At 35.8% G+C, this 20,510-nt stretch overlaps 1 protein-coding gene across 4 annotated transcripts in view; it reads right to left on the bottom strand.

The window, feature by feature from the left end:
- Nucleotides 1–20,510, bottom strand: part of RYR2 (ryanodine receptor 2) — a 381,701-nt gene that overhangs the window by 23,666 nt on the left and 337,525 nt on the right. For all 4 annotated transcript variants that reach the window (XM_054280079.1, XM_054280080.1, XM_054280081.1 and 1 more), the window contains 8 exons: nucleotides 12,969–13,049; nucleotides 11,908–11,996; nucleotides 10,355–10,483; nucleotides 9,596–9,700; nucleotides 4,639–4,720; nucleotides 2,444–3,747; nucleotides 1,989–2,053; nucleotides 8–155 (listed from right to left, as the gene is read on the bottom strand). In XM_054280079.1, coding sequence (XP_054136054.1) covers nucleotides 8–155; nucleotides 1,989–2,053; nucleotides 2,444–3,747; nucleotides 4,639–4,720; nucleotides 9,596–9,700; nucleotides 10,355–10,483; nucleotides 11,908–11,996; nucleotides 12,969–13,049 — 2,003 coding nt within the window. The remainder of the gene's footprint in view (nucleotides 1–7; nucleotides 156–1,988; nucleotides 2,054–2,443; nucleotides 3,748–4,638; nucleotides 4,721–9,595; nucleotides 9,701–10,354; nucleotides 10,484–11,907; nucleotides 11,997–12,968; nucleotides 13,050–20,510) is intronic.

The following is a 20,510-nucleotide window of genomic DNA, read 5'->3' as shown; positions in this document are numbered from 1 at the left end:
AACTTACAAGAAGCTTCTGCTGATATGCTATGATATTCTTCCAGAAAACTGATTCCTGAACTTCTGGTTCTCCATATCTGTGTGTATGCAGTTGTCTTAATTTCTGTTTCCCCTTATCTTCTTTGGTTTTCTCTTCTTTTTCTCCATCTTCTCCTCTTAGGATAAAAATGAAGGCAAAATAATACGTCAAATTAATAAAATTACTAAATTAAAATCACACCCTGAAATAGGCTTTTTTTGTGAAAAACACACTGAAATTCCATCTTTTAATGAGGCTCAAGTTACCATGACTCATGCAGTTCATGAACATGACAAATATCCCTCTTCAGTCCAAAGTGCTGGCAAAGGTGACGGTCTGGTTAAGGCCACAGATGAACTTACTGGTTTGGCACCCTGAAGTGGGAATGCTAGCTGGTAGAGGCAGGTAATCAAAAATCTGCTAACCTTGCTATCAGAAGTTCTTCACAATTGTGCAGCTGATTCTTGCAGTGACAAAATGTCTGCAAGCTGGCAGCTCTATATCTGCATGAGTGCCTACATGTTTAAGAGCTCCCCTCCAACCTAATGCACTTAAACAATCCAGTTCCCACAAAGGGGGAAATCTTTGGTTCTTCTTGCACTTACAAGTCAAACCTAAAGTTTTAAACTCTGCATTTCTGCCCACCTGATGCAGCCATAAGTACCCACTCCAGGAGGAGACGAAGCAAGATTTTGTCAGCATCTGGTGTGTGAGTATCACCACGCTGTCTCATTAGAGAAAGTCAGAGTTCACAGGCTGCCATCTCCAAACATTTGATCTAAAGAACTGTGAATTGTCTTAGAAGTTAATTTGAGCTGTCAGCATGATAGATGAAAAGATCACAGAAGTCTATTTGAAGCCAAACCAGAGTGAGAGGCAACTTCTAAATTACATTATTTATTTCTCCGTTCCTATCTACAAACGGAATGACTGATGTCCAAAGCAGGCTCCTCTTCCTAGAAGACATTTGATAAACTTTCACTTGAAAGTTTGTCATGTCAGGAGTAGCTTCAGGGCAGCTAATAGTGCCAGGCACTGTACTCTTGGCAGAGAATACAAGTATCACTGCAACTCACACAGTCAAGCAGAACAATCAACAGTGAATGGCCTTCAAAAGTCAGGAAGACTCTCTCTCACAAAGTTATAGTGGCCAAGTTAGAAGTTTGCTGCACTTGTTAAGAGGAAGAGTTTTTGTCATGGACAAGTGCTTGTCATGTCAGAAGAGCGTGAGAGTTTGAGACTAAGGGATTCTTAGAATTTTGACCGTGATAAATCAGCTACAGAAACTGTACATAGAAATGTACATGTATCAGGAACCATAAAATACAGGGACGGAGATTCACAGTTTCTACTGGTTAAAACCAAGCACTCCATTTTGCTTTCCACTATTTTATTCTGAGCTAATGGCATTAGCATTAAATTTTAACATATCCTAAAAGGGTTTAAATTATTATTGATCAAATATCTTCATAAAGATGTGAGAGTACTCTGTAATTCATTAAAATTGTACTGGAATGTTAAGGCTTTGCAAAATGCAAATAACTCAGAACATGTCATAGCAAATGGGAGAGAGTAAAGCAGATTCAGTCTCTATCCCTGATGGACAGCAGGTCTCTGGAACTCAGGTGCTCTTAGAAAGGTTTCAAATTTTTTTTCCAGTTTTAAGATTTGCAAAGGGAAAAAATCCGCTAAGCACATTCTAAAAGAAATTAAATAAAAATTAAATGGACATTACAAAGGATGCTTCTGGGAAGGGAAATGACAGAATCAGTGTGGTGCTTATAGGGCATTTGCTTGCAAATGTGCACATATGAGGAGAATTGTTTAAAAAAACACTCCAGCCTAATTGGAATGAGAATTGACAGAAAATTAAAGGCAAAGGAGTACAAACGAACCTGAGGGGTTTTTTTCAGTAAAACAAAATACTTTTTTTTTTTTTGGTAGGATCAGAGGTTAAAGTAATACATACTCAGCTTTTTCAGGTTCTGATTTTGTTTCTTCTTTCTCTTCCTTTTCATCTTCTTTCACCTTCTCCTACAGAAAACCAGGATATAAAACTGTGTGTAAATATTATTATACAGTACAGAGTTAGTTAAAAGAATACCCAAAATGCAGAATGTTTGGGGGTTTTGGGTTTTTTTGGTTAAACAATGGAAAACTTGAAAAAATATGATTATTTGATTTACATTAATGAAGAGAGGCAATTTAGCACTGAATTAAAAGCAGTCGAAAATATTATGTCCTTAGAGAAAGCTGTGGAAATTCAAGTTAGTGACATCAGAAAGAGTAAACATCAATAATTATACATGAGTCTTTAAAAAAAAGTCAGAAAACCCAGAAAAACAACGATGCAAGTTTTATTTCAAGACTATATTTAACATATGAAAGAGAGAAATAGATATCAGAAATAGAAGATGCAATTACCTGGATTTTTTCCTGTACCTCGGGCATTGGGGCTAAGGAGGGAGTGCTCAGTAAATCACTCAAACCAGCATTTGGATTGTGAGGGATCAATTTATACTGTCCACCTTCTCGTTTCAAATCCAAACCAAATATATCTGAGAGTAGATCACTCTCTTCTGTTAGAGTCTGCAGATCCGTCAAGTCCTCTGCAGGCAATGCAGCTTCCGTTGGTTTCCTCTCCCCTTCTTCTTCTTCGCCACGCACTTCATCCTGAGTGGGATCTGGCATATTAGCCAACAGTTCAGCCACCTTGATTTTCTTGGCTCCTTCTACCAGGCTTCCTCCAAGCAGCAAACTGCATATGATGCGAAAAAAGCCCCGGACAACACTACAAGCAAAATGTAGTAAGCCCACCAAAATGCTCCAGTAGGAGGAAAACAAAGCCATGACCATGTCCTTCATGGTCATTTTCTTCACTTTTTTCATTTGTTTCTTTAGACTCTTCATGCTGAGCATTTTCATAACAGTCATTAAATTATACTTGAGAGCTACTAAAGCTGACTTCATGGTCACAAGAGAGAAGAAACCCATTCTAGGATCTTCTTCCTCAGGATTATCTTTCTCATTCTCCTCTTTATTAGCTGACCTTTCATTCAGATCTGACTCAGAGATCTGGGCAGCCAGTTGCATTTCAAAGATGGTATCCTCACAGAAGTTAACAAAAAGCTCCATCTTTTCTTTCTCTCCACCTTCATTTACAACATCAAATATAAACTGTCTCTTTGACTCTTTTACCTGAGGTTTTTCCCACTGAGTCCGACTTGACTCACTTATTTCAAAATAAACTCGTTCAATGCGCTTTGCACTGCCCATGATTTCTATACGTCCAAGGAAAGGCTGAAAGTAATTCAGCACACTCTCTGAGAGCTCCAGGAAAGTCTGCAAGCGCGTATCATGGGGCATGTGCTCTGACAGGTTGGTCAGGAGAACAGCGACATTGAAACCAATGTCTTTTGCAGGCTCGTGGAATCGTTTCACAAACTCCTCGTAGTCCAAAGTCTCATTCTCATCTGTTTCAGCACATGACAGCAGAAACTCTGTTTCAGACTGAGTGTAGTGCTTATGGCTTTCCATTGCCCTGTGAAAATCCCTCTTCGAAATGATCCCTTTACCATCAGGGTCATATTCTTTGAATGCATCAGACGAAGTCAAATCTTTCAATTTTAGGAACATATCAAAAAATTTCAGAATCATCTCCACATTGTTTGATGATTCCACAAGCATATCGACCATCTGCTTTCCAATAGTTCCATTCACAACATTACCTAGAGATAATGACAGGATATTAGAGATAACATCAGCAAATATTTTGGCAAAGAAAAGTGTATTATAATGATTAGTGAAGCAATCAAAGAGGAAGAATGATAAATTATTGGATAACACACTTACATGAGGAAGCTAGCTATGAAATCTGGAGTCTTTTACTACCAACTCTACCCTAAGACTTGGAAAAAATGTGACTAAGTATTTGCAATTACAGAAAGGAAGAATTAACAATGCCTGTAGAGAGAGATTGTACATTTAATGCAATGCTAAAAGTGGGGTAGCATATAATAAATTTCCCTATAGTGCAGCAAAGACAGATCTAATGTCACTAGTTCACCAATATTTAGATGAGCAGCTCAGTAGGTTCCATACAGAGCACAGCCTACAGTACTAAGAATTTACTTTGCTTTTTAGTAACCTTCTATGAGCCTAAAGCCTGGGGAATCAAAATTTCAGGACCTTGAACATAGTCACTAGATGAATAAGGTCTGTTCTTTATGGATACGATTACTACCAAAATAAATGCAATATATTAAGCTTTTTAAGAAAATGACTGACCAACACTTTCATCCCCAGAATTCCGGATTTCAAGTTAAATGTAAAAGCCATTTAACCATCTAACCCAAAAGATAAGTCAAGTTCACAGAAAAACCCCAAACTTCTGTTAGCTACAGATTTTATAAAGTTCTGACATTCAGAATTAACATAACCTATGTCAACTACCCTACTTAAATCTCCCAGTTACTTTCAGACCTGAGAGGTCTTCTCACAACTGAGACATGAAAATTAAAAAAGCAAAGAAATATAGAGCACTATGTCTCAAATGAAGAAAATTACGAAGGTAAAAACTTTGCTAGAACAACTACGAAAGAGATTTCACATTTTTCTACCTTCCAGCATAGACAGCAACATGACAACCATATCTTTCTGAAGATCCATTAATTCCTTCAATAGTTCAATTTGACTGGAATCCTAAACAACAAAACAGTATATAAATATAAATGATATATTGCTTTCTTTGACATTTATTTATGTGCATGCATATTTCACACTGTAAAAAGCAGACTTAGAAATTAAGAAGCTAGAAGTGTCAAAAATGGTAATACAGTGAAAATATACTTAATTTCTTAACTCCTCACAGTATATTTACACCATCATCTGTTTAGAAAGAGTAATCTAATAAAGACAAAACTGAACATGATAAAAGATTTAAAGCAATAACTGGGTATGTCAAGGTCACAGGTGATGCTTCTGTAATGTTTCCTGTCAGCTAAAATGTTGTCACTTTTGGCGTCATCAAGTTTACAGCCATGGACAATTGTACAAACAGCAACACCAGTAGCAGATAGAGCTCAAAGTATAACATGATTCAAAATGAGCAATTTCATTATAGGTCACTGAACTTTTTGGAGGGAAAAAGGAAAGTTGAAATAAAATGTTAAAATATTTATTGATAAAATTCCATTAGTATATCCTTAGACATGCATTTAATTGATTTTTAGCCACTTCTTATCTCATTGGGTTTAATGAGTTTACTATATCACTTGCCTGGAGTCTGTCTGGATAGAATTATTCAACTACTTAATTTCTTCCTCAGTGATACACTGTTCTATCATGCCATTGATAACAAATACTTGAGCAATGCTTGACTTCAGTGAGTGGTACAACAAACTCAAGGTATTTTATGGCTGTGGCAGGATGCTTTGCCCTGATAAAGCTTATCTGCTTGCCCTGGAACCCAGTCAGGAGATAAAGCAGTGTAAGCCATTTGTGGTGAACTACCATAGTGCTGCTTCTTAGTGTTCAATACGCTAAAAGGCTGGTCTGGCTTACCATCTTTAAACACACACCTGTCCCTTTGAAGTCAGACTTGAAAGATAAGCTGCTGAACCGACCTAGAGGCCTATGACTGCCAGCCTTCTTTCTGCTATAAAAATTCCATGACACTTTCATAGTTAGATTCTTCCACAAAATTGATGTATATGGCATTTCTCCCTTGGATTTGGGACACCTCTCCACAGTTACTTTACAAGGACTGAGAGAAAGACGAAGAAGTACACCACAAAATGAAGTGCGATAAGATTCATTCAACTCTATGTAATATTTCTTCTACTAGCTTGTATATAATTGCATTAGCAGAATTGCTTTCATATGGTGTGCTTTGATAATTAGTGTTATAGTTGACCAGTGGTTTTAGTTTTTATACTGGGTAGTAAGTAATTCTGGTTAAGATCTGGCTGTTCAATTTTCTTAATAACTAACTCATCTTTTATAAATTTATCATCATTAAAACTCAGAGGACATTGATTTAATCACACCTCTGTAATTCCTTAAATTTAAACTGTTAAAATTCTGAAGCTAAGGAAGGGTTTACTTTCATTTAAACCCCTTTCTGTGAAGGAGTTTAAAATACAAAAAAGGTTTTCTTTCTGTTCTTCAGACTCAAATAAAAAGACTTTATAATAAATATTGTCTAAAGCACCCACTCCACCATCAACAATGACAATTTGGATCTTGGATTTCAAACTGCATAATTTGGAAATAACAAGATTTTTAATTGATTTGCCCTGCAAGTTTTCATTACAAAACTTTTAACTACAAAAGTTATTTACAACTCAGATTATCTTTGTTCATTTGGATTGAAAACTGTACTTTCTTTTTCTACCTTAGATTCTTAACAAGTATTACTATTATCACATTGTTCCTTCCTGGTACAAGATAGAGAATTCAAATGCAAAAAAAAAAAAAAAAGGAAAAAAAAAAAACTAAACTGCAAAACCCAAACAAAAGAGTGATTTAATTTTGCTCCTGTTAAAATCTTGCTTCAAATATTCTCCAAAAGTGCTCTGGAAATTCATGATTGAAAAAAAACCCCAAGTATTCAGCCCAGGCAGGTCCCTCTTACAGACCAAAGCCATACAGCAACTCCTTATAACTCCACTTAGCCACACTCAACACTTCTGAAAACTGGTATTTCAACATAATCTGAAAAACACATTGAAATATTCTTGTAATAAATATAAATGAACAAAAGAGCCCATAACTATTCTTGTATTTCCTGCTAGACCCTATAAAGAGCTTCCAAAAGCCAAAAGCTTGAACTCCAAGCAAGAGAAAGAAACCATCATTATTTATAGTGATGCATTTGGAATTATACACTTGGAGTGTTTCTGTCATCCCAGAGAACACCAGGAGTAAGTGCACACACCTGTTGTGCACAGCTGCTAGGCTATCTTTGAAAAGGCGGGATGAGTATCGTTATTTTCTAGATTCTGTAATCAAAGATGCTGTGAAGCCATTCTGGGCACAGCTGAGACTATAAACTTGTCATTACTGTAAAAGCAAATCTTGCCAATAGCCACATCTTATTTCATAAGCAACACATAGCTACCACGTGTCTGCCTTATTGTCAGTAACTACTTAAATACCTCTTTCCAGTTTGCTTTAGTGGAAGAGGAAGAAGCACAATAGCCTTCACCGTGGCCTACCCAAACACTGACTATTTTAAAATTCTTTAAATAACAAAGATGTTTCAAAACCAAAACAGTATCTACAGGCACTTTTAAATGCACTTCAGGAGAAATTCAATGCATTTATCTTGAAAATCATGTTTGACTGTGATGGCATTTGTGGGAAGAAGATTTCTATGTAGCCATAAAGAATGAGAAGTGTACCTGTAGCTCAAAGTCCACAAGTGTCAGCAAGCAGCCGACTTTCCTCCATTAAGTTCCAAGGGCAGGGAGAAAAATAATTTGATCAAGACTACTTCAATTTATGCAAAGAATACTTACATGGACACCTCTGGAGACAAATAATGAAATGTAAAACCTCAGAGACTTCAGAGCTGTATTTCTAAATAACACTTGTACAAGCTTATGATATTTTTCTCTAAACATATTAAATTATGCAAAAAATCAGAATCAGTGCATTCAATTAAAATGAGTAATTCTTTTAAAATTTAAGAAGTTGAAAATTGCACTGCTTAAGGATAGGACTCCTTGCACCTCATTTTCACACTCTAAATAAGTGTCTCTTCCATTCCCCTTCACTCTTTCTACAGCTTATGAAATGAGTACTCACATCCAAAAGAAATTCACTCATAAGGTCTGACTACTCTCTACAAAGAGTGAAAAAGGTTTATTGTCGTGGTTTGACCGGAAATGGGACATCTGGGATATTTTGTTTTGCTGTGATTACCAATGGGTAATTGGAATTTAAGATGGGCACTTAGTTTGACCAGTGGGACATTTGGATCCGCCTCTTGAGACTACGAACCCAAGGGGTTAAAAGCAGGGCCCTTGCCCTTCGGAGCCCTCTTGGGATTTCCGGCGTGAAGAAGTCTCTCCCCCGGCCCAGTTGCTGGCTGGGCTGGGGGAGGGGAAAGCCACGTGGCCGATCTACGGTAGGCCCGGGTTCGGAGGAAGGGTGGCAGACCCTTGAGCGACCAGTTTATTCCCCCCCCCCCCAGAGAATGCAGCCCGTGCTCGAACTCTATATCTTGAAACTTGATATCATGTGCCGGCAGGCAGCACGGCTGGGAGGAGAAAGGGGGGGGCAGCGGGCAGTCCGGCCGCCTGGGAGAACTTTTAACCCTTTGGGGAATGAAGGCTTCGCAGAACATTGCCTTTCCTGGGAAAGGGACAGGAGTGGAAGATGAAGGAAGGAAATTAGGCCAGTAAGGAGGGTCTGGCAAAGGGAGAAGAGAGATGTTGAAGGAATGGAGGAAGATGGAGTGGCAGTTTTTTGCTGGACTCTTTTTTGTTGTATTTCCATGGACTGTTTCCTGGTGATGCAGAGGCTGTATTGCAGGGGGAAGCGGAGGCTCGGCGTCAAGAGAGTTTGGTTTTGAGACCCCTCGGCCCCAGGGGGTATAGAAGACATGGGGGGGGGACAGAGGTCCCAGGGATGTGACTGTACTCTACTTGGAACGAGACGAGGCATTCTTAAAAGGCCCTGAAGGCAGGCCCCTGCCCCATCCCATGCCAGGTGGTGAGAGCACCTCGGCATGGAAAGGAGATGTCACGAGATAGCAAGATACCGGGCGGATTGCTGATTGTGACAAGAAGTCCGTGGCACAAGGAAGGACTCCGTCTATCCCTTATGAGCTGAAGATTTGATTTTTTTTTCCAAAGGGTGGTGCCAGACCGAGTGTGGATAATTTTTTGGGAAATGTAAATGTGTTTGGGAATTTGGTGGGAGGAGGATAAGGAAGTGTTTCTGTGTAGTTTTCATTCTCCTTGTTTTTTTCCCTGTGTGTGTGTAGGTTAGTAATTGTGTGTGTAGTTTAGTAATTGTGTGTGTAGTTTAGTTAATAAACTTCTCTTTATGTTTAAGTTGGAGCCTGCTTTGCTTATTTCCTGGCCACATCTCACAGCAGATATCAGGTAAAAGGTATATTTATGGGGGCCCTGGCTTTGCCAGGCCTAAACCATAACATTTATACGAAAAAGGTTTACAGACATGTGTTGAACTAGGGTTTAATAATGATGAATCAGGGTTCAGCGCAGGAGCTATCAATGAACATGATGAGTCCTGCATAAAAGGAAACTGCAGAAAACACTGTGAGAGAATTTTGGTATAGAAGACCGGAACTGAGAGTTCTTTTTGAATATCAGTGATATACTTGGTTTGCAGTTTGATCTAATCTGCTTTGCATCTGTGGCCAGTGATCCCATTACAGGTCTGCTATTCACACCCATTCTAGTTTTAAAATTTTCTCCCTCAATTTTATTGTATTCTATCATCTCTGGGTTTTATTTTTTTCTACCAACTGTTTTTATTAATGTTTGTTTCTCTTTTACAAAAATGCTAGTGATTTATGAAGGAAAAAGTAAACTAAAAAGATACCTGAGAGAGCTTCATCTGCATGTGGGCAAACACATGAAGGAAACCAACTACAGCATCCCACAGCCTGCTGTGTGCCAGACTTTGCTGATTACCAGTACATGGCCCCTATTGTTCAGGCAACACAAAAAAAAGAAAAAAGAAAACCAAAGTTTGTTTGCAAGAAATTCAACAAAAAGAGGAAGAAATACACATAAGTGCATAGTTTAGGGTTGTCCTTTAGAAACTCCTATGAAATATTAAACATATCTAGAATTATGTATTTAATAACACCACTGACTGTAAAAAAATAACCTAATAATGCCTCCTAATAACTTGGCCTGTTTTAGCCAAGTATCAATATACAAATTCAGACCCCCAAAGTGTGTATCTGTTTGCAACTTCAAACAATAAGTGCTGAAGGGATACAAATCTTCAAGCTGTTTCTTCTTTATGTAGTTCTGTAAATTAGGAAAAACCTTAGAGAAGGTTAAAGCAAAATTCACATAAGGGATTAGAGAATCAGTTTCCTGATTTTCCCCCCAGCATATTGTAGAGCACAGCGCTAAAAAATATTTAAAGAAAATTCTAAAGAGTAGTGACAGTTATAGACATATATTTCATTCTTTAGCTTCATATATAAACAAATGCACTAAAATAATGTTGAAGAATAAATGCATCTATATTATATTTCTATGTCATACCTAGCTACTTTATATCTTCATGCTAAATGTATGATGAATTTCCTTTCAAGTTCATAACATTCTGAGGAAATTAATTTACCTGGATATACTCTGTGAGAGTATTGAAAACTTGTTTTGCAACCTGGATGGCTTTGGAAAAATTTCTTTGTCCTTGTTCATCAATAACATCCTTCCCAGAATAATACCAATAGAAATCACTGATGGACTCCTAAAGAAAAAACAGTTGTGAGAAGCATAAAGAGATTCTGTGGCCAAACTGCCTCCAACTGGATATTCATCAACATAACAAAAAACAGTGTTAGACAGTTCTAGTTCTAGAATTTATTTAGTTTATAAAGGCTTTAAACGAACCACCCAGCGACTCTCAAGTACTACTTCAAGAATTGTAGTTTCATCTCAAGGGAATCAATAGGAAAACAAATACAGGGAAAGAAATAACTTAAATACCCTACAGCAAACCTCAAAATAAAATAAATTAAAATTAGATGACTTGGTATCTGATCTTAGAAATACAACAACCTGCATTCTGAAAGGGAGTGCTCAGTAGTACTGCCATGCTGTATGCTGTTCATTAAACAATGTCTCTTTATACTGCCTGCTTGACACCTAGTCAATAGTGGGAGCAAATGTTGCTTTGTGTGCATGATTCCTCTCTCCATCTTCCCCAAAGGCAAGCTTATTAAATTTTCAACAAAGCAAGCAATGGAATGAAAATCATTGTATTGTCTTCACAACTTCTACAGAGTGCAAAAAGATAGAAAGCAATGTTGATAACAGCAGCACTGTAAACAAAAATAAAGAAAAAAAATTTTCAAAGTCTGGAATTCTCAGAGCAAATAAATGAATGGCTAAAGGGAACTTAACTAGATAAATACTTAAAAAACCCCAAACCATAATATATTATCATGTGCAGTGATTTTCCGAAGGAAGACAAATATAGGTAAAAATTATGAACATTTATAACAAAATGTTTTCACATTCACATGCTGCAATCTGGATACAAAGTAGATTTTTTTCACTAATTTCTACAGTCTTGTGACAATTAAATGTTCTCACATTAAAAGGATTTGAGAGATAGTAAAAAATAGATTACTGAAAGGGTTTTTAACACACTGCCTTCTGCAGTTTTTTTTTCCTTTTGCCTTTTTTTCTCCTTCTTAGAAAATGTGCTATTCTTATGCTTCACTCCACTCCAGCACATGGGCACTCATTTACAGAGCGGCCAGTGCTCAGCCTAAATCAGAACATGGATGAAAAAGCAGCTGACTGAAACTGAACTTGAGCAATACAAAAATCTTCTCATTCACAAGGTAATTTTAGTCAAAACCTGTGCTCAGGGACCCACTGAGAATGGCCCCATCTTCTGCTGCTCTCCTTGGTAAACAGCCTCCATCGGCATTCCTGCGGATAAAGCCTGGAACCAGTCTTTCACATGTATGCTGCCTTTCACTCTCCCTGAACAAAGTAGCAATTCTTAAAGAACTACAATCACTAGAGAATTTCAGCCTTTCTCGTCAGCTTGGGCTACAGGGACCAGAATAAGCATGATGACAAATAAATGTGTTCCTCAAATAAAACTTGTATAGAAGTAAGTAATATTTTCATCTATGTACTCATATATAAATTACTTACCTGAACTCTCAATAAGTAATCCACAGTAGAAATGATAATATTAACAGTTGTGTTGTTACCAGTTTGAGTTCTCAGGTAATTCTGAAAATCTAAAAATTCAAATAGAAGTTTAATTTAAATTTATTTAAGTTGTGAAATACTTCTGAAAATTAATTCTGGTTTACGATGGTCTAGAAAAGTTTAGCTTAGAGACATGGATAGGATTTTCTTCTCTTTCTTTGTTTTTTTTTTTAGTTGGGTTGTTTGTTTGTTTGTTTTTGTCAATAAATCATTGTAAGAGTTTTGACATCGTATTGCTGAGATCACATACCAGAGAACTTCTAAAGCCAGAACCTTGTCTATATATTTCACCTGTAACTTGGTCTTACTTTAATCTAGTTATGACTAGAACTACATCAATATCAATGCAATTATACTTAGAATATATTTTGTTAAGTAAAATTAAATCAAATAATTATACAAATCCTGATAATTAAGTCAGAAATATGTCTAATGCCTAAAAAGGAAAAATATCCCTTTTTTTCTCTTTTCATTCCTGAAGAATGACAGAGAGAACACATAGGAATATACTTAATTATAAAAAAATAATTTAATTATGCACTTTCAATGTGTTCTTTTATATTTAAAAGATATGTCATTTCTTCAAGAAAGGTATTGTGTGCCTTGTAACTTCACAAACAATTCAAACTGACATTAGTGGGAAACAGTGTGCACCCGAAAGCAGACACATGCCAAAGGACAATCAATAGAACTTCCTCTTACATTTTCCTCTGAATCTTCCATGTCTAGAAGTTACAAACCACATATATTTTCCTATGTAAATTTCACTTTCCTAGTAGGTCAAGATCCAAAACTCATTTTTTTGGAAACAATTGTCTTGTCTATAAAATTAGGGCTGTTAAAAAACACTGGCAACTTAATTCCATTTAAAGATTTTCCCTTCATGTACAGTCTAGCAGCTATTCCATCTTTCATAATATTTTATGAAGGCTGCCAAACCTCCATCAATTAAGAGCTTTTAGCATCAGTTATTGTCACCTTGATCTCGCCTGCCCACAAACCTGAATTGTGTCCTTCACAAAGCAACTGGAGGAAGCGGAAGAGGTCACAGGTGAACTCATCATCCTGCATCACCTTTTCTCCTGTAGAAAGGCCAGATGGAAGCAGGTTATCACAGTCTGCCAAGTAACACCTCACAGCCCTGAAGAAAATCTCCATAATTAGTATTAAGAGAGAAGGAGAGAGAAAATTTATAACCACCAATCTATCTGAAGCATCTATGACTTATGCTTGGCAGATAGTTATTTGGTTATAAAAAAAAATCAATTACAAAACTTAACTTTTGATATATAAATATGGCAGCATGAGCTTGGCAACATTTTACAAATAATCTCTGATTTACATTCTTGTTTGACTTCACTGGGCATGGAGGCTGTGTCACATACAAAGGTTAGGGTTGGATCAATTTCGTTCCCATTCATCACAAAAGAAGGTACTTAAAATACAGAATGAGAATTAATTAGTTATGAAAATAAGTCCTCAAATAAAATATTTGATTTTAAAATATTCTAAAACAACCCATTGAATTTACAGCTATATGCACTCTCAAGAACCATTTGGACTGAAATATTTCAGGATTCATTATCTGTCTGCTGCTGACACAAAGTAGAAGTATCTCCTTTGACAAAATAAAGCAATATATATATAATGAATTAAGACCAAGTGCCAAAATGCTTTACTGAATTAGGCCCTTCAGTTAATTTCTTGGTAAACAACTAATATCCAAATGAATAAAGCTTCAGCCTATTTTTCTCCCCCACAGGAAACAGTACACTAAAAAGCCCTCGATTAACACATCATTATTTCAAGTATATTAATACATACAGTTAACTTTGTACAGGGACATGTGAAGAGGAGAAATAACCATTCACCCAGGAGAACAATCACAACTGAGGAAAACATAGAACATCTTATAAAATGACACACAAGGACAATACAATAGGTGTTAAAGCAACAAGGGCCATCTATCAAAAGTCAGAAAATTCTCATATAGAACATTGGGGAAGTATTTTGACTATGTATGCAAAGGTGGAAGTCATGAAAACTTCTACTATTTAACAATACACATAGTTTTAATATGTAACAAGCACTACTTGTAAACAAGAAAAAAAAGGAGGGACATAAAAATGTAAGCAAACTGCAAAACAGTTTGAAAGAATTTTTCTTTGAGGGGATGTAATTTAGGCTCTACAAAGAGAGGACTCTTAGTGTGTGAATAGGGGACCAGAAAAGTGAGTAAAGGCATTCAAATTAAAAAAAAAAAAAAAAAAAAGAAAAAAAGATACCTTAGTTAAATTAACAATTACTTCCATGCTGTTCTACTGGTAGATAATTCTAATTACAATATCCACATTTACAGATTACTATGTTATTATAATTAGATCATCACTGTTTGGGCTAGATTTGGCTATGATCAAGTTAATTTTCTTCGTGCTAGCTGAAATGTAAACAGCATTTAGTGCAATTTGGAGTAAAAATAGACATGATCAGAAGTTTAACTTTACATAAAGTCATGAGCAATTATAATTTCAAGCTAATGGATTTATCAGTCTACAGACTGTGAATTTTTAAGTGAGAATCTTCAGTACACTAGGAATAGAAATCAAAAGTATTTTGAAAACTGATGTGAATATTTTATAGTACAAAATTTCACACTTTTCTGTTGCTCTCATGACAAATTTTGGTTTTTAGGGTATATATCCCTAAGGCATATGTCAACATAATTTCTTGTAACATAGGGAAAGATAAGATGCTTTTCTTCCTAACTCTAGACATGTACTCAAGGCAGTCACGAAAAATACCCAATTGATTCTCCAAGAATGAGTCAAATACTTTGAATGACATTCCACGACATTTTTCTCCATTGAAAATATAACTCCCAGACACACAGTTTTTCAGTCACAGGAGACTGAAAACCCTTTCAGCTAATTAAACAATGGAAAACAAATTACTATTTCTGTCAGTGCTGATGAACGTATACATGCAACATAGGCCCAAAAAGGCAAAAAGCAGGAGGGGGCTGGACTCCTAGAAGAATAATATTCAATGTTACATGCAGGTTCAGTTCTGCAAGAGAGTTTCATATGCTGCTGGCCAAATGCCACAGTAGAGAAGATTTCTCAGGGTTAGTTACTTTCTTCTTTTCAATTTAACTGAACTCCTGTCAAACTGAAGTTACATGTGGGGTCACATGCTTTGTTGAACTAGGCGCAAAAATAAGAATTACAGAAAGCCAAATATTTGGTGAAGCCTCTAACACACACATAATGCTTGCAGCTTGACTGCTGAGATGGCAATGACTTTACAAAATAACTCATTGGGAAACTTGCTTGGGAAAATCAAGCCCATGAAAGGCCCAATCATGTATTTCTCGTGTATTAAGGCACCACTGAATCAAAGCCATTTGTAGGAATAAGACTACAGAATAAGTTACAGCTTAGTATTTTTGACCACTGTATTTCTTGCTCTCTTAGCAAGTAAGATATTCCACAATAAGAAGCAAAACAAGCCTCAAGGTAAAATGTTATACAGATTCTGCATTTTAGTACAATTATTGGACTTCAGGAATTTTTGCTAAATAAATTCCATTCTTATTATTGGAAGGACCTGGAAGGGTCTTATAATTAGCTCCACTGTAAATGAATCACAACGTGAACACAAGTTACTGCAAAATTCTTAAAAATCAGAAGGTCTTAGGTGCATCATTGCACAAAAGCTGAAAGGCCTGTTACTTTAAAAACATTTTTACATATTTTAAAATGAAGCAAAAAAAGCCCATCTGAAACCACCTGGCCACACTAAGATTTACATTTTCATTTTTGCAATTTTTACATTTTATCAAAATCAGATAAGAACCAATGTTGGTATGGTCAGGAATTTTCATTTTCAGATTGTACTTGCTGACTACAAGTGGTACCTCACTGGCAACTACAGAACTGAAACAGAGATACATTCTTTCTATAAAATTCAGGAGAGCAACCTTTGCTGCTGTGCACACAAATTCATGCCAGTTCACACAAAGATTTGCAAAGAATGTACTTAGAAACATACACACTACATATAGAATTATTTAGGTTGTTATGAAAAAACATTCTTTAATTTTTAATTTGTGTTTGATATTGGATATATTCTGGCAAACATTTGCTCAGATGTTAAAATGCTGCCATTGCTCATGCTGTAGGTAAATGGTATGGCTGTACACACAAAGGCTTTAAGCCTGTAGCTTTTGCAAAATTGGCAGTTTGTGTTTGTGACATAAAGGAACAGAAGTATCATGTGTAGAAAACAAAAATAAAAGTCAATGAAAAATTAAATACATGGGTTTTTTTTTTCATTGAAAGTGCATGTGTCAAAGTTCAATGATTCTCTACCTCTTTCTTGATTTAAATTTTTAAATCCCAGTGGAAAAGATCTGGCTTCTATCGCTACTCAGAAACACGGGTTCGATAGTACATATTACAGAAATATAAAAATACTTACAGCTTTCAAATGTGAACAGGACTTTTTTATGATGCCTGTTAAGATCAAATCTGCCCCATAATAAAGCAAGTGAATTTATTCTTATCACAAGATCCAGACAGTACTGGGCTGGATTGTGAACGCCTTTGACATCTCAACAATCTAATTCAAGTAAGAAATACACTTGTTTCCTCAGTGAGTGAAATTCTCTGAAGTTATTTATGTCCCCTTTTAAATGCAAACACTGATTCAAATACAGTTTTATGAAGGTGGAAAACACATCTGCAATACAGGCTACAGTGGACTACATAGAATTTAAACATCTACTTTAAGTGTAACTAGGTTGGTGAAGGTCAAAAGCATGTTTATTAGTTCCACATTATTAATGGCTGAAAATAGCCCTGATGTGAAAACCCACAGTACAGCTAGTTATTATATCATGTGTACCTCTCAGACTGATAAAAGTCCTTGAAGAGTTACTATCTCATTCTAAAATTGCATTTTATTAAAATAAGACTTCTGTGAATTTAAAGAGAAATAAAGGAAAGACATGCTGAAAAATTTAAAAATTGAACATGAAAAAACATCTTTCCTGAAAAAGGGGGAAAATAAGTAAAATAATCTAAGTGTAACCTTAACAAACATCTTAAGTTTTGTACTTCATAGAAGTAAAATAACGCTCTCCAAAAGAGAAAAACATTGCACTTTCAAGATTTTTGTGACTCACAGTGGAATGGCAAGGAGTATGAGTGTTAAATGAAAAAAAATTGCAAAATAGTAAGTATTTCTACATGTCTTTGATTTCGAACCCCCCTTTTTGGAAAAGGAAACAGAACAATCAAAACAAAATACATACAGAAGAAACAACATTGAGTACACCACAAAAACAAGTAAGAAACACATTTGCTAAAGAACCATCAATGTTGTTACCAGTGGGGGTTCCAGGGTTTGGAAAGGGAAGGTAGTACCAGTCAGAGGAATATCAGGACAAGGCACTTACGATGTGGACAGCACAAAGAAACAATTGGAATAGAGCAATAAATTTCACATCCATGTTGACTCAATAAAGGGCTTTCTATCTATTGCTAATGTTGGCATGGGACCAGAAACAAGAACTGCACATGAGGAAAGGTTGTCTTTATTCCCATAAGTTTCAACAGTTTTACTTTGGGAATAATAATTTGGGGCGGTAGGTTGCAAAATCAATGACAATTACTCATGAATGTGCTTCTGCAGCCAATTCAGATGAAATGAAAAACAGGCTAAAATGCACATTTTACATCCCATAATTTCCTTGGGAATCAATAAAATTATTTTTAATTGAGGATTAATTAAATATTCATAGACTAAGCATCATTCTCAAAAAACCCAAAACTAATAAAAACCAGTGCGAAAATCTTTCTCATCTTTGGTGCTTCCTTTGTAGTATTTATAGATGGTAATTCACAGGATGGCAGACATAAGAGCTCAGATATCCTATAAAATCTAGGACACTTTGAAACTGTTCACTACAAAAGTCCCCTCACAGACACACTGGCTTGGCTTTCTTAATGCTATCAGGTATTAATACCAGTACTTCTACAGCTCTTATGTAAACTACTTTTCAATTAACTGAAAAAGGCGTGCTTCATAATATTAAAAAAAAATATTGCTATTTCAAGGTAACATATTATCAACAATCATGTAACTTTGAAAGGGAAAAATATAGTATTCTTTGGTTGGATTTGGTTTTCTTTTGCCTTGAATTTTCAGTTGCTGGATATCAATATGTAGGAAAAGATGGTATTTGCAAATATTATCCCTTTGTGCCAAGTAATCTTTGACGCAGTGATTACAGCATTTTGACACTGCTACTGCTCACTAACAAAGAAAACAAATGAAAAATATTATCCTTATCACTGCGTAGAATTTTGTTAAGTTGCCAAATAGAAAATTTCCACTAAGAAAACAAATAAAACACCAGATCATCCTCCTCCCCAACATTTGGCTAATGAAAAGACATCTGCTGTGTTGGAGGTCTTTGTTTCTGCTGACTGGTATACTCATTTTGTATTTTAAATTCTCTTTTCACATGGTGACCATCTCATGGCAACTGCTCCTACAAAGCTCTTCCTTTACTTGAAGTAAGGAAATTTTGAGGTATGGCAACCATAAAACACCAAGTAGCTTTCAGAATAAGGAAGAGTAAACCTGTAAACAGCATTGATTTCCTCTAAACGAGCAGTGCACCACCTCTTTCTTGTATCAACTCCTGACTGCATTAGATAAACCTAGCCAGTGGCAAGTCTTCTCCTCACTATCCATCCTCAAATCCTCACTGGATCCACCACTGATTTCCTGTGCTTGCACAAACCAGTGCAGCAATAAAGCCACATTCAACACACAACAAAAATGCTACAGGAGGGCTAAAGCACAAGGCTTTGTGTATGTATATATTACTATTTTTTCCTTTTAACATTCATCCATTGCAAATATTGGGCTCACTAAAATGAAAACAAATAAAAAAAGAACAGGAAAGAAAAGTATAAAAAAGCTTGTTGCTCTTACATCTACTGTGTCAGTCACTGTGCAAATCCTGAGAAAGAGAGGAAGACCAAAATGGGAAGTTTGGACGTGTAAACCAAGAATTTTAGGATGAAAAATTGTAATATTAACAAAAAAATCACTCTAGGTTAGCAGTATTACAGGGAAAAATCTAGTGATATTCAGGAGCTGTACAATACTGACACAAAGCTAAGAGCAGGGAAAATAAGGAATAGGCAGTTATTTTTAATAATTACCACGCTCATGGGTGATGACTGAGGAAGGGAGGACAGGACAATTATTTCAAAGAAAAAGAAACAGGAAAAAAAGAAAAAAAGGTGAGAATTTGTTTTAGGAAATAGAAAATATAGTTAGTATTGGTTTTGCCAAAATTAGTTCTGTACTAAAAGAGAAACATCAAATAAACAGAAAATGAAAAAAAATCCCTCAAATGAGGAAGCACAAAAATACTCTTAACATCAGTAGAGTCAATTATGCAGCATTTAAATATTTATTTATACTTGCATGCAAAAACAGTAATTTCCAGAAACAGAGGCAGAGGTAAAAAGAATAAGCCAATGAGGCAATATCTTGAGAGTCCATTTCAGAATCCAACATTTTGAATAGGTTTAGCTATGTACTAGTAGAAATGTTGTCCAAAAGAACAAAAGGTTGTGCCAAATAATCTTCAGTAAAACATGAGAGTAATGGCTGAAAATTATATGCCAGGTAGCTGTACCAGCACTCAATTTACCATCTTTTAACCAAATTTTATCTGCATGGGTTTGCTTTTTTATCACTCATATAAGTCTAGAAAGATTTAATCTATAATTTAAACTGTGAGAGCACTTTCAGAGATGCAGAATTTTTGACTGGCCCTGAAATCATTCAGGCAAATGTAATAGTTAGTGAAAAATCATTATTTAAGCAGTTGAATATTAAAGAAATAGGCCGCATAAAAGACCTACAGGCACAAGGGACAATGAGATATGCAGTGTTGCTGGTATGAATTATGATCCCTCAAATGCAATAGGGATTATACAGTCAAGCTTTTTTACCTTGCTTTTAGGATAAAAACATGCTAAAAGGTTAGGTCACTGTAGGATTTAAACATAAAAATGCACTGTAAAAAATTCTGAAGATAAGGGAAGAAAATGTGCTTTGGTAGCTCTATTAAGCACGCAAGAACGAACTTAATGTACTCAGACAATCACAGTAAAGGAGTAGTAGAAGAAAGAAATTGACAAGCAAAGTAACAACACCAAGGATAGAAAACCAAATTGGTTCAAAGTCAAAAGTAGAGTGAAAATTTTGCAATATTTCCCCAAAGACAAATTGAAAAAAAAATTTCAAAGAAAAAGCTTTTCCCAGACTTTTTCCCAAAGAGCAGATAAATTTCCATCAACCTCTTATATTTAATTCATGGCTAAAGTAAGTGGTGTGGTTTTCAGTTCAAGAAATCAGGTGGGAATTTTTAATTTCATTCTATGCTGAAACTGGATGGGGACTTCTGAAATGTTTTACATGCATAAACACTGCTGTTCGTAATTGGAATATGTTTT

The sequence above is a fragment of the Melozone crissalis genome, unplaced genomic scaffold (assembly GCF_028551555.1).
Source record: "Melozone crissalis strain CALT ecotype California unplaced genomic scaffold, PUWL_Pcris_2 ptg000027l_1, whole genome shotgun sequence".
Taxonomy (NCBI): Eukaryota; Metazoa; Chordata; class Aves; order Passeriformes; family Passerellidae; genus Melozone; species Melozone crissalis.
This window is presented reverse-complemented; position numbering and strand designations above follow the sequence as displayed.